The following is a 17,681-nucleotide window of genomic DNA, read 5'->3' as shown; positions in this document are numbered from 1 at the left end:
CTGTATGAACAAGTTCCAGTACATCCTTAGCTTTTTCATCTGGATCTGTATTTCTGCTCTGTGCGAATTTTCCTTTGATACACACTTCACATTTTAGATTTGCCTTGTCACTTTTCCCTTTAATTTTCATGCCTTCTGCAACACTTTCTAACTGTAACACGTCATCATAATTACAGTGACCCAATATTTCATGCCATGTATGGACATCATAACACACATTACATTTATCAGGTTCGTTTAGCAGAGTACTTAGATAAAATAGTCTGTCTTGTGTGTTAATGTCAAAAGCAGTACCATTTTTGTGGATTAGACGATTCTGTCCTTCCTTGAAGATGACTGTCGCACCTTGCGCTGTTGCCGCTTTGACCGAAAAAATGTCCTGGGAAAATGATGGGACGTAGAGCGCCTCCTTCAGGATCATTTCCACATCGCGGCCTTGACGGTCCATTATGCGCACTTTGGCGGTGCCTTTCTTCAGCGCAATCCCGCTGGCTCGCTCTCCATCAGCCAACTCCAGAACATGGCTCTGAGGCTTAAAGCTTGGGTCAAACTCCTCGAATCTCCCGATGTCCGTGATGATGTGCTTCGTCGCTCCCGAGTCGACCATGAGGCCCTTCGCCTTCACCGCGCTGACCGAGTCCGGGGCGGAATCCAACTGCACCTTGAATGCGAACGTGTGGTCCTCCTCATCCACCGCTTGCTTCACCTGGTCCCGCTTCTTCCGCCGACAGTTTGCGTCCTTGTGGGTTGCGCTTTTACAGAAGCTGCACCACTGCCTCTGCTCTCGGCGCTCCCCAGCCGATGCGCACTCCGCTGCTTTGTGTCCCTTTTGTCCGCAGGTGTAACAGGTGAGTTTAGAGCTCCAATTGTCTCTTCCTTTCACCTTCATCACACTGTCTTCTCCTGAGCTAGAAGCAACAAACTTTTCCGTGCTTTCATAGCTCCTCAGTTTAGTTTTAAAGTCGGCAAAAGTCAACGTTTCATCACTCTGCGTAACGTGAACAGAGAATGGTTTGAATACATCAGGCAGGCCCTTTAAAATCATTGCGGTCAGTAAACCGTCACTCAGTGTCTCTCCTGCATTACGCAGCGCTGTGATGGCAGTCTCTGCACGGATTATATAGTCTGTGACGCTCTCATTCACACCTTTTTGGAGAGAAGTCAGCTCCGTGTACAGACTGATTACGCGCGGCTTCCCTTTCCCTGCGTAATGGTCACGCAGGATCTGCAGCGCCTTCCTGCCATCATCGGCGGCATCTCTCATTACTAGAGACAAACTTTTGTCGTCCAACAGCTGAATTAGAACTGCATACGCCTCTTCATTTTTACTGGCGTCCGCTTCTGCACCTTCCGCGTCTGCAGCGGGGGCTTCACTCAGGATAGTGGACTTCAGATCGTGCAGACGCAAATGTGCCAGGAATTTCGTTTCCCACAGTTCATAATTCTTTTCATCTCCGTCAAAACATAAACGGTTCCATCGGCTCCCAAAATCTCTACTGGGCCCATAACCTGTTGGCGCAGCCATACTCATGAAGAGCTTTGAGATGCCGGGTAAAATACGGAGGAAAATACTAGACACAGGTTTCTGTTTGGCGTGCCTGCGAACAGGTTTTTTATGAATGAGCAGCCGCCATTTATTGTCAATTGCACACCGGTGTGTAGCCCCGCCCACACCCAAAAGTAGGTCAATTGTATGGAACACAACAAGTCAACAGCAACTACTACTGCAACTACCAATACAACTACTGCAGCTGACCAGAAACTCTGTTCATAGCAGATTAATTACAGCAAAAGATGTTTACACATATTTCGAGTTATTGATATTAAAACCTATCGTAGCTGATGGGATTAAACAAAGCCAGACTTGTGTAATGTTTGTGCCGTGTTGGTTTCAGCGCTGGAGCGGGCCGCACGGGGACGTTCTGCGCACTCAGCACGGTCCTGGAGCGGGTCAAAGCCGAGGGAATCCTGGACGTCTTTCAGACGGTGAAGAGTCTGCGGCTGCAGAGACCGCACATGGTGCAGACACTGGTGAGAACAAACATGCACACGTTCATCAGCTCTTCATCAGCTCTTCATTAGCTCTTCATTAGCTTTTCATCAGCTCTTCATCAGCTGGTCATTAGCTTTTCATCAGCTTTTCATCAGCTCATTAGCTCTTCATTAGCTTTTCATCAGCTCATCATCAGCTCATCATTAGCTCTTCATTAGCTTTTCATCAGCTCTTCATCAGCTGGACATTAGCTCTTCATCAGCTGGTCATTAGCTCTTCATTAGCTTTTCATCAGCTCATTAGCTCTTCATTAGCTTTTCATCAGCTCTTCATCAGCTCATCATTAGCTTTTCATCAGCTCATCATCAGCTCTTTAGCTCTTCATTAGCTCATCATCAGCTCATCATCAGCTCATCATCAGCTCATCATTAGCTCTTCATTAGCTTTTCATCAGCTCATCATCAGCTCATCATTAGCTTTTCATCAGCTCATCATCAGCTCATCAGTAGCTCTTCATTAGCTTTTCATCAGCTCATCATCAGCTCATCATTAGCTCTTCATTAGCTTTTCATCAGCTCATCATCAGCTCATCATTAGCTCTTCATCAGCTCGTCTGCTAATCCGGGAAACTGTCCGTTAGCATGCTCAATGTATTTTTCCTGTAGCCGTTAGCATTATTCACCAAACATCACAAATGATGAACGATCCAGATGTTTTCTCAAATTCTGTTAACTTTTTGCTTTTTGTGGGGTCACACACACACATCCAATGTCCACTAATCATAATATAATTTCATAATATGTTTATGATAAAGAAATAACATAAATGCCATGAAAAAGTATGGGCATTACTTAATTGCCCTTGTCTTCTATATTCATTTGCATGGGGATGGAACGTTCAGTGTAAATTGGGTCCAGGATTTGAATACACTGAACGGGTCAATGCTAACGGCTACAGGGGAAATACACTGACTGGGCTAATGCTAACGGCTACAGCGGAAATACACTGAACGGGTCAATGCTAACGGCTACAGGGGAAATACACTGAATGGGCTAATGCTAACGGCTACAGGGGAAATACACTGACTGGGCTAGTGCTAACGGCTACAGGGGAAATACACTGACTGGGCTAGTACTAACGGCTACAGGGGAAATACACTGACTGGGCTAGTACTAACGGCTACAGGGGAAATACACTGACTGTGCTAGTGCTAACGGCTACAGGGGAAATACACTGACTGGGCTAGTACTAACGGCTACAGGGGAAATACACTGACTGGGCTAGTGCTAACGGCTACAGGGGAAATACACTGACTGTGCTAGTGCTAACGGCTACAGGGGAAATACACTGACTGGGCTAGTGCTAACGGCTACAGGGGAAATACACTGAATGGGCTAGTGCTAACGGCTACAGGGGAAATACACTGAATGGGCTAATGCTAACGGCTACAGGGGAAATACACTGACTGGGCTAGTGCTAACGGCTACAGGGGAAATACACTGACTGGGCTAGTGCTAACGGCTACAGGGGAAATACACTGAATCGGCTAATGCTAAGTGCTACAGGGGAAATACACTGACTGGGCTAGTGCTAATGGCTACAGGGAAAATATAGAATCTTTTGGGAAATAATAATTTCTCACTGTTTTTAGACATTTTTTGCATGAATATAAACTTGTTTATCACACACAAATAAATTCAAGTCTAAATCGGCTCCTTATGGATGTTTTTTTTTCACAGCAGATTGTTCAAAAATCGGCCGTCGAAGCTAGCATTTGCATGTAGCATGATGGAGGCATTCTCCATTATTTATGTAATTATTATATTATTGAACCACTTTGCTCCTCTCCATGTCTTTGTATGTTTATTTATTAGAAAACTGTTTCCATAATTCAGCATTTAAACAGTTTTTGAATAATTGGAGAAAGTTTGTTTTCCCCCTCAACAGCTTCAACAGCTTCAAACATGACCATATTAATTCCAGAGATGCCATCTGTATCTATGCATAGCACAGGCTAATGAACACTTGTCTTTTTTAAATTCCTATTCACCTTATTCCGGAAGTTCGCGTGGGCACAGCCATGAATTTTGCCCGCCCCTTTTCTCCTATCAGTTAACATAGGACTGGAGAAGTCGAGATCAAATCAGTTATTACACGGACACAGAGCCGATTTTAGGCTCTAGGGACAGGAGGGAGTTCAGCTTCCTGACAGCCTGGTTCATAAAACTGTTCTTCAGTCGACTGGACCTGGCCAGTGGATTCCACAGTATCGACTGATGGGTCTTAGCGGGTCAGACGGGTGGAGTACATGTCCTTAGTGGAGGGGAGTGATCCAGACGGCATCTCTGGAATCGCCCATGTATGGTCATGTTTTGAAACAGTTGAGGGGGAAAACAAAGAAGAGAAAAATCTAAACTTTCTAAAATTTTTCAAAAACGACTTTGACAAATACTGAAATATGAATACAGTTTTCTACGAAATAAAGATAGAAAGACATGCCATGATGCGATGCCGTTAGTGTGTGATTGCGGTCTCCGTGGCGACCGCCTCTGACACCGTCCCTCTCTGTGTTCCAGGAGCAGTACGAGTTCTGCTACAAAGTGGTGCAGGAGTACATCGACGCCTTTTCCGACTATGCCAACTTTAAATAGGACTTAACAAGTACTTTACAAATACTTCAGATGTTACTACAGTACACGCCCCCCAGATGGCGCTCTTTGGAGCCTCGGCCGTTCGCTCCGAGGCTGCGGCTGAGACGGCGGCTTGGCGGAGGTCTGTCTGGGAACACTCCGGAGCACTATAACTTTATTTTAAATGTATAAATATTTTTTATTCTGGGGTTCTTTTTATCGTCTCATTACTTTACAGAGACGCGCTCAAAGTTTCTCAAAGTTTCACGGCTAAAATATGATGTGCTAAGAGAGAAGACGCTGGACTTTGGGACAGTTTTTGTTTCATGTGGATAGGTCCAGCAGTTACAGAGATTTTTAACCATAACCCAAGTCCTGTTACCATAGTTACCACCATAGAATGCTTAGCTGCACCGACTCCATTTGAAAGGGTTTTATTAATCCGCTGCAGAGAAAGTAAAGTGCCAAACTCTCGCATCACGTTTAGAACTTTCCGTCTGCTGCAGAGGAAACATTCCGACAGTGATTTGACCGTTTTTTATTTTTTTATTTGAGTTTCTTTTGTTTTGAATTTGAGAGACTTCACGACACTCCTGTTTTTGTTTTTTTTAACTTTGAGCTGAATGTTTTTTTTCTGAACCAGATGTATTTTTTAACGATATTACTGCTGCCTTTTACTGAATGTGCTTTTCAAACTCCTCCTGAAGAACAGACTTTTCTTCACACGCATAATAAAACCCGGAACCCGCCCGAGCGAAGCCACGCTTTGAATCAATCCAATTTAGGACCAAAGTGTGACTGGAGTCCACAGGAGAACCGCTGTTTGGTTTGAGTCAAATACTTGTTTAAATCCGACCCTTTCCTGATGAGTTCGACCTCGCCGTGACCTCGCGCCCCATATGTTTGACTTTGACTGAAAGGACAAATTGATTTTTTATCCGGAGACATTTCTGGGACGATCAAACACGACGAGCGCTGCGTTCATGTCGTCGCTAAACGAGACGCTACAAATGCTGCAGCTAACCATTATTTTAGTAATCACTTAATCTACCCAAGATTTGTATGATTAATCGCTGGGCTGTGAATGGTGTATGAACATTTTATTTTTTTATTTTGGTAACACTTTATTTTACACTACCCATGATGCATTGTACCTAACTATATTTAGTACAATGGGCTTCGCAAAAATGTGGGTCTCGTGTCCTATTACATTATGTACTTACAAAGTACTAATACAAGTTATTCCATTGTGTATGCACTACATAGGTACAAGTTATTATAGACTGTTACAGAGCACATTATATTGTACTACATTTAGTTAGGCACAATGTATCATGGTAGTGTAAACAAAGTTACCTTTATTTTATTTTTATCACATAAAGCTAAAGTGGCACCGCTTGAGGACGTGTCGATGGAGTAAACTTAAAGTGAGTGTATTTGGAGGCTCTTGGTGCCAATTCTGCTTCTGATTGGATGAGACACAGACAGACATTTATGAAATGTATAATGTACAAAACACTACAGACCCTAACTTTAAAAATCAAGTAGGTTTCCATCAAAAATATTAAATGTTCATGTCATTTTTCCCTCTCTATCCACACTTTACAGACTAAAACACTTTACAGACTCCACACTTTACAGACTAAAACACTTTACAGACTCACACTTTACAGACTCCACACTTTACAGACTCCACACTTTACAGACTCACACTTTACAGACTCACACTTTACAGACTAAAACACTTTACAGACTCCACACTTTAAAGACTCCACACTTTACAGACTCACACTTTACAGACTCACACTTTACAGACTCACACTTTACAGACTCACACTTTACAGACTCACACTTTACAGACTAAAACACTTTACAGACTCACACTTTACAGACTCACACTTTACAGACTCACACTTTACAGACTCACACTTTACAGACTCACACTTTACAGACTCACACTTTACAGACTCACACTTTACAGACTCACACTTTACAGACTCACACTTTACAGACTCACACTTTACAGACTAAAACACTTTACAGACTCCACACTTCACCGGCGTTAGTAACATGAGCATCAGCATTTTTTAACTGCCGTAACTCCCAGGACGACTTGAATGCAACGTCATCAACCACGGCCAAAGCTCCAGAGCCAGGTGGCACAGTGGTTAGCCCGGGCACATGTGGCAGAGTGGTTATCTGGGCCACGTGTGCAGAATGTGAGAAGTGCCTCTTCTGTGAATTTGACCAAACAAACCTTTATCCCAGTGGCGGGGACTCGATGATTTCACACAAATATGTTTGACAAACCTAAACTCATTATTCCGACTCTCCTCCAGTAAATGTCTTTCCTCTGACACGGTTTTTGTCTTAAACTGAAATATTTTGACTTTTGTGAAACATTTTGTAAATAATATAAATATGATAAAGGACTTTGTAGAACTCTCTCTCCAATAAAGAGACTTTACACTCTGTGTTTTTCTGTTTATTATCAGAGTACCCCTCAGACTGCAGCAGAGGGCCACACGTTATTTAGCTTTCACTCCACAGTTGTCTGTTACTTGTGTGTGAACGTTCAGTAAAAAAGTCAAAATAAAATCTTTATGTTTAGGGTTGTAAACATGACAAAATGTGCAAAAGTTCAAGGTGTATGAATACTTTAGAGAGGCGCTGTATATTTATAGAGCAGTGGAAAAGGAACTGGGAGTTGCAGGTTCTCCACTAAAACATATACAATAGGACCGTGTGTTTGTGAAGGTCTCCACTAAAACATGTACAATAGGACCCCGTGTTTGTGAAGGTCTCCACTAAAACATGTACAATAGGACCCCGTGTTTGTGAAGGTCTCCACTAAAACATGTACAATAGGACCCCGTGTTTGTGAAGGTCTCCACTAAAACATGTACAATAGGACCCTGTGTTTGTGAAGGTCTCCACTAAAACATGTACAATAGGACCCTGTGTTTGTGAAGGTCTCTGTGTCTTGTGCAGCCTCAGACTCTGTCACTCTAAGATCAACTGAACAGAACCGTCCATGTCCACGAGGTCAGACCTCGGTGCGACCTTGCTGAGGCAGGTTCCAGCTCTCCAGATGTGGGAGGCGTCACCAGGAGGAGTCTCTCCAAACTCCAGCTCCGGCAGGACCCGTGCTGCCTCCTGTGCTGCAGCCTCTCCGTAACCCCGTCACCACTGCTGGTCAAGGAGTTTGTGAGTCACAGGAATGGATGTTTTAAAGGAATAGGCCACCGTTTTTACATACTGAGATATGTTCTTACCTCACCTTAGACGTGTTAATATATTCCCATTTGGTCTTTGTCCGTGCGCTCTGCCAGGCAAACGGAGCACATACGCAGCCTCTCCCACATGTCACATAGCTCCAAAAAAGCTCGCGATAGAAGCTACCAAGCTCTTCCACGTGTTCCCTATTTAAATAAAGTTACGTGAAGTGTTTTCATGCGAAGTATATTTACACAGAAATGTAACATGTGGATTTTATAAGCAAATAAAAAGGGGGACTATATTGTGAGGCGTAATGATACAGGAGCACAGCGTCCGCGCAGTAACTCCTAAAGACTTCCCCGCTCACTTCCGTCAGTAGAAGCTGTGTGACTTGTAGAGCAGCAGAGAACAGTTGAAGAAGCGTGGATAACTTGTGAACGATGCCTTTTACGTGCATCGTGCCGGGCTGTGATAACAAGCAGAAAGTATATAGTGTAGTAATGTTTCACAGATTTCCAACTCACCCCGGACGACGACACAGGACTCAGGAGCTCCACCATGAGGTAGGAATGTGCAGCACTTTCCCAAAATATATTTTCTGCTTGTTGTAAAAGGCTCTGTACAAGTCACGCAGCTTCTATTGACGGAAGTGAGCGGGGAAGTCTTTAGGAGTTACTGCGCGGACGCTGTGCTCCTGTATCATTACGCCTCACAATATAGTTCCCCTTTTTATCTGCTTGTAAAATCCACATGTTACATTTCTGTGTAAATATACTTCGCTTGAAAACACTTCACGTAACATTATTTAAATAGGGAACACGTGGAAGAGCTTGGTAGCTTCTATCGTGAGCTTTTTTGGAGCTATATGACATGTGGGAGAGGCTGCGTATGTGTGAGCGCACGGACAAAGACCAGACGGGGATATATTAACTCGACTAAGGTTAGGTAAGAACATATCTTAGTATGTAAAAACGGTGGCCTATTCCTTTAAGGTGACGGGACATGAGGCGTTGCACCGGGCTGCTGTCCATATTTTCAGTATTGCGCCTGTGCAACACTGCCTTCCAAAGGTCATTAACATCACGAGTGGCCTTTGCAAAGCAGATTCTGCCTTTCCATTTGCTTTGGGATACCTTGGAGAGGACTTCACATGCTCAAACTCCCACTCCGAGGCGAAACGAGCAAACGGAAGTAAACTGAGGCCATTGTCTGTGATGACCCTGTCCGGTTGGCCATGCCTTGATTATAGTCTCTGCTGAAAGATCTGGGAGAATCTCCTAAAAGTTAGAATAGTGATCTATAATGAGCAGGTAGTCCTCGCGCCCCTGACTAAAGAGACCCATGCTAACTATCTACCATTGCTGGGTGTGGATGGGAGAGCATGGTCTCCTTCTGTTGTGCGTACTCATTGCATGTAGTGCAAGTGCTGACCAAGTCTCTGATCTCTGCCTGCATGTTTGGCCAGTATAACGTCTCACGAGCTTGCCTGTAACATGCTTCTCCCCCAATATGACTAGCATGTATACGTGCTAGCATCTCTGTGCGCAGTGATTTGGGAAGAACAACTCTCTGACCCCTGAACAAAATGCCAGTCTGAGCCCTGATTTCGTCTCAAGAGGGCCAGTGTCCTCTGATAATGACGGGCCCCTGCTCTCTGAGATCTGGCCAGCCTGTGGTGACTGGACCTTAGTGTCTGCTGACCCTCATCCTTGTCCGTCACATTCAGGTTATCTGCTTGGTTCACCTGTTGCAGGTCCTCCTGTACCTCCTGCAGAGAGCAGATCACGTGTTGCTGGTTGTAGTTTACTTTGCCCGAACATTTCCAGTCCTGGTAGCTTTGAAGAGTCATGAGCATTCCTTGAAGCCTTTTCGGGGCGCCGAGGAGAGGCTTGCTGAAAATTGAAATCGGGGACTTGTGGTTTCAGTTTCTGCTGTGATAGCGTCACGGACATACAAGTAGTAGTGGAATCTCTGGCATGCAAAGACAATACTGAGGCATTCTTTTTCAAAGTGTGCGTAATTCCGTTCAGTATTAGTGAGCGCTCGTGAAACGAATTAAATAGGCTTCCCCTCTTGCATGGGACAGCAACCAAGCCCGCTCTGACTCGCATCACTCTGGACTGTGACAGGTTTGGAAAGATCAGAAAATCGAAGCACTGGCATAGCTGTCGCCAAAGACTTAAGTTCTTGCATTGCAGCGTTGTGTTTTGGTAGCCAATGCCAAAGGGTGTCCTTGTCCAGCAGACGTCGCAGAGGCTCACAGAAAGGTGGAGCATGAACTTGGCCAGAGATGTAGTGTCATTATGTAGTGAGAGCGCCGGAGAGCCTTGTTCAGACACTTGGGATCAACACAGATTCTCAGCTTTTGCGGTCTGCTCACAATGAAGAAGAAGAAGATCTTTATTTATATAGCGCCTTTCACAGACATATAGTCACAAAGCGCTTTACATGAGACAATTGTACATTCACTCCATACTCAGTGGTGGAAAGCTACGTTTGTAGCTGCAGTTTCCCCAAGGGGAGACTGTTAGAGGAGCTTTCGCGACTGCACACGTCTGCGCCAACGGACCCTCTGACCACCATACATTCACTCACACATCATTCATCCTGGCCTATTGTGCTTGTTTTTAGTGGTAGGGGAAACTGGAGTGCCCGGAGGAAACCTACGCAGACACGGGGAGAACATGCAAACTCCACACAGAAAGGCCCCGTCCCTGGTGGGAATCGAACCCGGACCTTCTAGCTGTGAAGCGAGAGCACTAACCGCTGCGCTACCGTGCCGCCCGAATGACTGGCTCTGTGACGGGTGCAACATGTCCCTCTGCTTCATACTTGTTGGGCCTTAACTGCAGTTTTCAGAGCAATGGGGACACATTGTACTGGCTTCACGTCCAGATCTAGGTAAAAATGTACTTTGCCAGGTAATGCCTCCACAGGTGAGGTAAATACATAATTGTATTTGCTGACCACTGTGTCTTTGCTCAAATGTCCTGCTCGAACCACTGTGTCCACCTTGAGAGCATCTTCTGGAATAGTGAAATGCATGAAACCAAGACGTTCACAGGTGTCGCCTGACAGGAGGGGCAACTGACCCTTATTCACTCTTTCAAAGTAGAGCTTGTGCTTATTGCCTTGGATTGTGCATTCTGTGTCAAAAACACCCACTGACTTTATTACCCCCCCTCTGAGTACAGTCTGAGGCCGGCATTGCTTTGGCGTAGTTTTGCTTTGAATCAGAGCGTTTTCTTATCTTTGTGACCATCCATTTTTTCCCTTTAGTCTGTCCCACTGCTCCGGCTCTCAGTCATGTACAGATGTGACTCCTCCTCACTGCTCTGCCCTGATTCAGCTTCACCGTCCATGCAGAGCAGCTTGCCCATGCTACTGCCCCGTTTGCTGTTCATACACACTTTGGCAAAGTGATTATTGGTCCCACACAATTTACGTTTCTTTCCGAAAGCAGGGCAGTGGTCCCTGCCTCTAGCGTGGGTGTTTCCACAGTACCTGCAGGTGTGGTCTGCCGCCTTGTTTGAGTGGCTCAGTCTCGCTCTGAAGTGCTCCGCTGGATGTTTGACAGCAGAGGGCGCTGTCTCAGTGTGCGTTACGTGCGTCCCAGCAGTGTCCATCACTCGCATGACTAAGTTAAGATCCTTTTCTCTCAACAATCTGCGCCTGGAGCTCTCACAATGCCCTGTACTCACACGTCGACGCTTTCTCTCTCTTTGCCTGGTCACAAAGGCGTCACTCACTCTCCTCTTGTGTTTGATACTGTCTCTCTTAGATAATGGCCGGTGTGAAGTATCTCTCCAGGGCGCTCAGTATTGCTGCAGGATCCTCTCTCTGCTCCGCCGTGACGCTCAGGTTGTGACGGTCGACATGCCTGCATTCGCTGCCCATAACACTGTGTAGAGTCGCCGCCTGTATTTTCTTGTCCTTTTCTGCAGACACTATAGATACTGTAATAGGAATGATGGCAGTAAAAAAAATCTTTATACGAGGCCGGAGTCTGAGGCACTGGTGTGAACCCAAGAGCACAGGATTTTCTCTGTCATCAATGGCCTATTAGCAAATGAAGGAGAGGAACACATTCACTTTCATCTCAAGTTAGCAAAGGTCTAATGAAAAGTGCTGGAGAGACACAAAAAAATATGTTTGATCTAATCATTTATACGCACAACTACTGTCTCTCTACGATAATGTCCTTCAGTAGATCAGTCTCTTGACTAGCCGTCAATGATCTAAACCAGTGTGGTCAATGTCTCACTTTAACTCGGCCCCCAATCAAAATCGCCCTTTGACTCGGGGCTCTGTGGCCACTTGGTAACTTTTATGCACAGCTCTGTCCATATTTAGACTTGGCCTAACAGATTGATATGTTGGCTGATTGTGGAGGTGCAGTGGTCGTTACTGGCGGAGGCTGGGATAGAAGAGCCAGACACAAACACAACGTAACGGCGGCTCTCGTGATCGCCCGACCTGCTCCATTCCAAGGCCAAGACTGTAGGTTAAAGGAATAGGCCACCGTTTTTACATACTGAGATATGCTCTTACCTCACTTTAGTCGAGTTAATATATCCCCGTCTGGTCTTTGTCCGTGCGCTCTGCCAGGCAAACGGAGCACATACGCAGCCTCTCCCACATGTCACATAGCTCCAAAAAATCTCACGATAGAAGCTACCAAGCTCTTCCACGTGTTCCCTATTTAAATAAAGTTACGTGAAGTGTTTTCATGCGAAGTATATTTACACAGAAATGTAACGTGTCGATTTTATAAGCAGATAAAAAGGGGGACTATATTGTGAGGCGTAATGATACGAGGAGTAAAACGTCCGCGCAGTAACTCCTAAAGGTTATTGACGGAAGTGAGCGGGGGAAGTCTTTAGGAGTTACTGCGCGGACGTTTTACTCCTCGTATCATTACGCCTCACAATATAGTCCCCCTTTTTATCTGCTTATAAAATCGACACGTTACATTTCTGGGTAAATATACTTCGCAGGAAAACACTTCACGTAACTTAATTTAAATAGGGAACACGTGGAAGAGCTTGGTAGCTTCTATCGTGAGCTTTTTTGGAGCTATGTGACATGTGGGAGAGGCTGCGTATGTGTGAGCGCACGGACAAAGACCAGACGGGGATATATTAACTCGACTAAAGTGAGGTAAGAGCATATCTCAGTATGTAAAAACGGTGGCCTGTTCCTTTAAGCTGTACATCTAGGCAGACTTCAGTCTCACTGACAGCCTGCTGTAGCCTACCTGCTGCTGAGGGGAAGTTGACGCCCCTGCTCCCCACAAACTGCATCTGTTTTACAAGTGCCTCTAGTGCATCAACACGCAGCATTGCCTTACGTGGCCAAGCTGCTCCCGGACTGCAAACAGGCTACGTACAAGGGTCATTTCTGCAGATAATGCAGCGGTCTGGAACTGGACGGGGGTCGTTGTAAACTTTGAGGACAGAAACCAGGGCTGCAAGAAAAAACTCCAAATCACCAAATCTTTCTCTCTTTAATAAAACAGATTCACTGCCATGTTTGAAGACGCGCCAACAACGCGTGTGCACACCTCGCCAGTCTGCTGAGTGCATCTGGGCTGTGCGTAAAAGTTACCAAGTGGCCACAGAGCCCCCAGAACCCCGAGTCAAAGGGCGGTTTTGATTGGGGGCCAAGTTAAAGTGAGATGTTGACCACACTGGTTTAGATCATTGACGGTTAGTCTGAAGAAGAAGAAGATCCTGATTTACTGAAGGACGGTATCATAGAGAGACAGTAGATTAGATCAATCCTACAGTTTTCCAAAACATATTTTTTCGTGTCTCTCCAGCACTTTTCATTAGACCTTTGCTAACTTGAGATGAAAGTGAATGTGTTCCTCTCCTTCATTTGCTAATAGGCCATTGATGACAGAGAAAATCCTGCGCTCTTGTGTTCACACCAGTGCCTCACTGTGCACAAAGGAGACCCCAGACTCCGGCCTCGTATAAAGATTTTTTTTATTGCCATCATTCCTATTATAGTATCTACAGTGTCTGCTGCCACGAACCAAAGGAATGGCCTAAATGTGCCAATTCGAGCACGCTTCGAGCCTCAGGCCGACAATCACAAGGCGGATGTTTTTGCACAAACTGCACCTTCATATAAGAGGCGTTTATCTTCAGCGCTCTTGGCACAAATATGACAACTTCCGGTTACATAAACGAAAATTGAGTTGTTTTTCGTTTTCGTCTTCATTTTTTTTTTTCGTTTTTTGATTTGCAAACCAAAATTGTTTTATTTTCATTCCAATGAAGAAATTCCAAATACCCATAAGTACACTAACCAGGTCCGGGGGCCAAATTCGGCCCTCCAGCATAAAACCTTTGGCCCCCAAGAGAATTTTAAAGAAACATTTATTCATAAATCAGAGACCAAATACATGAATAGGACTCTAAAATGTGGAAAATACTGTCAATATTTTCACATTTCCCAGCAAAACACCCCATTAGGTCATATATTATGAGCAAAACTTACATTTGTAGAGAAAAGGTGCTTTACTTTGAGCTAAAATTGTGAGTTTCGCCTCTTGGTGTTTTGGCCCCATGACACCCCCGGCTTAGACAATGATAAATGTATCGCAGGCACCCGTGTCTTTTGAACTATTGGTAAAGTTGTACATGTTTTAGTTGTGACTCACTGTCACTGAGCTGTTTGAACGAGGTAATGGGGTCACCTGAGGTCAGCGTGGGTCAGAGGGGCGGAGCCAAGGCCAATATAAAAACCCCTGAGGAACAGACGCCGCAGAATCCGCCGCATCAGGTAAGACTCAGTGAGCCTCGTCTTTCTCCAGGTTTTTCTGGCTTTTCTTTTTTTTTACACTTTTATCCTTTTGGAGTTTTATTTTCCTTTTGTTCCCCATGTTTTCCTTTTTTTTTGTAAATTTTTGCCATTTGTAGTTTTATTTTTTCTTGATTTTTTCTGTCTTTTTTGGTGTCTCATTTTTCTCTGTCATTTTTGCAGCATTTGTGTGACATGTTTATAGTAATTGTCCTCTCGCTGTAGATCAGGTTTTTGTCGTGGCAGAAGGGTTATGGCTGTGGTTTTTAGTAAAGTAAAAACCTTCATTTTCCTCACAGATTATTGTTGAATTAGGATTAAAACACATTCTACACCTTCACTGTTCATACATTTCATAACTTGTGGTCGTGGAAAGCTCTTGCTCTGTGATGATAATAATAATGCATTGGTTTTATACAGCACTTTTCTGGACGCTCAAAGACGCTTTTCCATTGCATCATTCATTCACTCCATACTCGGTGGTTGTAAGCTACTGTTATAGCCACAGCTGCCCTGGGGTAGACTGACGAAAGTGAGGTAGCCAGTCTGCGCCATCGGCCCCTCTGACCACCACCACTCACTCACTACATTCCCCATCCAAGTACCGACCAGGCCCTTCCTGCTCAGCTTCCGAGGTCTGATGTGGGCATGGCTGTGACATCATGTGCATAACCTCTTTTCCCAGGTGAACATGCTCCGCTGCCGTCTGCTGCTTGTGGTGGCGCTGGTCATCAGCCTGGGGGCGCTGTTGTCCTCGGGTCAGCACTGGTCCCACGGCTGGTACCCGGGAGGCAAGAGGGAGCTGAACTCTCCCCCTTCAGAGGTCAGAAACCCCTGCATGCACCTGATGATGGGAACTCGCGTGTCAAATATGAGCGTTTGGCACCTAATGTACATGTTACGGTTTATGGCCCCAAGTGTGGTCTGTAAAGGAGATTCACTGGGCAGGGGTTTTTGTTTTGTTGTTTTAGCAGAAATGTGACTTTGTTTTGTTTATAGCAGAGATGCCAGCAGGGGCGGACTGGCCATGTGTCTATTCTGGAAGAGCACAGAAGGGCCACCAGTCCCGCCTCAACCGAGCTTTACCCAAATCTAAAAGCTAAAAAGAAAAGAGGATGAAAAGTCAACAAAAACATGAGAAAAAGACGGGGAAAAAAACTACAAAAACGTGAGAAAAACACAACAAAAAATGATTTAAAAAAACAACAAAAATATGACAAAAATGTGGCGACGTGACGAAAAGTTTCCGTCACTTTTGTAGGTCTTAGCTTTCAAATGAGGCGTTACATTGTTGATCTCCAGTCGAGAAGCTTTTAGATTTGGGTAAAGCCCAGTATAAAAAAACATGAATCTAAAAGGAATTCCGTGGAGTATGGTGCACCACAAGGTTCAGTTTTGGGACCATTATTATTCATTATTTATATGAATGATTTTGCTTCTGTTTCTACGACCACCTTTCCCGCTCTTTTTGCTGATGATGCCGATCAAAAAAATAATAATAAAAAGCCGACCTGGGGAAAATGCACTCGTTAATGTTAAGGCGGGGGGTAAGAGGTTAAAATATGTATTTGTGGAAGTGTCACAATTACGCTAATTTGGGCCAGGCTGGTCAGAGTCCAGGGCTGTTTTTCAGTCCCAGTCCGCCCCTGGATGCCTGGGAAATAAACTGATTTCAGAAGTAAGCATCATCATTTCCTAGGATGGGAAAGGCCACATTTGAGAACAACCCAAGTTTAAACTGATCCAAACTAAAACACTCAAGTTAATGGGAAAAGCTCTTCCCCATCCTAGGAAAAAAAAGAAGCGCAAGGGTCACAGCCCTACAACATGTGTCCGGCCAGTCCCCCGACCGGAGCCCCGCCTCAGAGTGAGCCATGTCAGACAGCACCGGACTGTCGCCAGCCATATGTGAAATCATGCGCACTTTACAGTGACAGGATGAGGAAACCTTACGCACGTGCCACATGTTGAGTTCCCGATATCCTGGTGGATCAAACTGTTCTTCTGAGCTGAGGATGATTTGTTCTCGTCTGCTCAGATCTCGGCGGAGCTGACGCTGTGCGAGTCCGGAGAGTGCAGTTATCTGCGGCCGCAGCGACGGAACGTCCTCAGGAACATCTTTGTGAGTATTCAACATTTCTACACCTCACACCTGGATGTTTGCTGAGTGTTTGTTTGGACGCCCCACAGCTGGACGCCGTCGCCCGCGAGCTGCACAGGAAGTGACATCACGGAAGGCAAGGAAAAGTGTCAGATGTCCTGAAATAAAGGCACTTTTTTCTATGATCGTGATGTGTGCGTTTATTGCTGTCACTTCACTCTGTGTTGGTGAGCTCCATATGTAGCCACAGCTGCCCTGAGGCAGATCGGACACTGAACAAAGGCTCTGTAAAGACTAGCATCATCCATTTAGTTTTTATTGAACAGAAACTGCCTTTGGTTTAAGTTCAGCAAATAATGCATTACATTCAGCACACAGACAGGTTTAAATATTCATAAAGAAACTAATAAATACTCTTTCATTTTCATTTTCATCAGACTCCGAGAAACCGGTTTAAACAAGTAAATAAATAACTGTTGTAGCAGAGAATCCGAAAGACCGGCAGAACTCCACCATCCACAGCAGAGAGGGGCGGAGTCAGGGGGTTAGAGAGGGTTAAAGGGGTGGAGTCAGGGGGGTTAGAGAGGGTTAAAGGGGCGGAGTCAGGGGGGTTAGAGAGGGTTAAAGGGGCGGAGTCAGCGGGGTTAGAGAGGGTTAAAGGGGCGGAGTCAGGGGGTTAGAGAGGGTTAAAGGGGCGGAGTCAGGGGGTTAGAGAGAGGGTTAAAGGGGTGGAGTCAGGGGGTTAGAGAGAGGGTTAAAGGGGCGGAGTCAGGGGGGTTAGAGAGGGTTAAAGGGGCGGTGTCAGGGGGGTTAGAGAGGGTTAAAGGGGCGGTGTCAGGGGTTACTGAGAGGGTTAAAGGGGCGGTGTCAGGGGGGTTCCAGAGAGGGTTTAAGGGGCGGAGTCAGGGGGTTTAGAGAGGGTTAAAGG

The 17,681-nt window shown here is 45.3% G+C and overlaps 2 protein-coding genes across 5 annotated transcripts in view; both read left to right on the top strand.

The window, feature by feature from the left end:
- ptpra (protein tyrosine phosphatase receptor type A) overlaps nucleotides 1-5,348 on the top strand; it is a 52,739-nt gene extending 47,391 nt beyond the window's left edge. For all 4 annotated transcript variants that reach the window (XM_079582105.1, XM_079582104.1, XM_079582106.1 and 1 more), the window contains 2 exons: nucleotides 1,896-2,031; nucleotides 4,570-5,348. In XM_079582105.1, the coding sequence (XP_079438231.1) occupies nucleotides 1,896-2,031; nucleotides 4,570-4,644 (211 nt within the window). In that variant the 3' untranslated portion in view covers nucleotides 4,645-5,348. The remainder of the gene's footprint in view (nucleotides 1-1,895; nucleotides 2,032-4,569) is intronic.
- A 9,992-nt stretch (nucleotides 5,349-15,340) lies between these two features.
- On the top strand, nucleotides 15,341-16,926 carry gnrh2 (gonadotropin-releasing hormone 2). The gene is made up of 3 exons (XM_079582270.1): nucleotides 15,341-15,475; nucleotides 16,691-16,774; nucleotides 16,843-16,926. The coding sequence occupies exons 1-3, from the start codon at nucleotides 15,344-15,346 to the stop codon at nucleotides 16,876-16,878; spliced, it is 252 nt and encodes an 83-aa protein (XP_079438396.1). The 5' UTR covers nucleotides 15,341-15,343; the 3' UTR covers nucleotides 16,879-16,926.
- The last annotated feature ends 755 nt before the right edge of the window (nucleotides 16,927-17,681 follow it).

The sequence above is a fragment of the Gobius niger genome (genome assembly GCF_951799975.1).
Source record: "Gobius niger genome assembly, chromosome: 24".
Classification (NCBI taxonomy): Eukaryota; Metazoa; Chordata; class Actinopteri; order Gobiiformes; family Gobiidae; genus Gobius; species Gobius niger.
The sequence above is the reverse complement of the archived record's forward strand: the minus strand, read 5'-3'. Positions and strand labels throughout refer to the sequence as shown.

Bases quoted from the DNA above. Each gene is read 5' to 3' on its own strand.
- gnrh2 (XM_079582270.1), top strand. From the start codon at position 15,344: ATGCTCCGCTGCCGTCTGCTGCTTGTGGTGGCGCTGGTCATCAGCCTG. The intron at 15,476-16,690 runs GTCAGAAACCCC...TCGTCTGCTCAG, and splicing joins TGAACTCTCCCCCTTCAGAG to ATCTCGGCGGAGCTGACGCT. The intron at 16,775-16,842 runs GTGAGTATTCAA...GACGCCCCACAG, and splicing joins ACGTCCTCAGGAACATCTTT to CTGGACGCCGTCGCCCGCGA.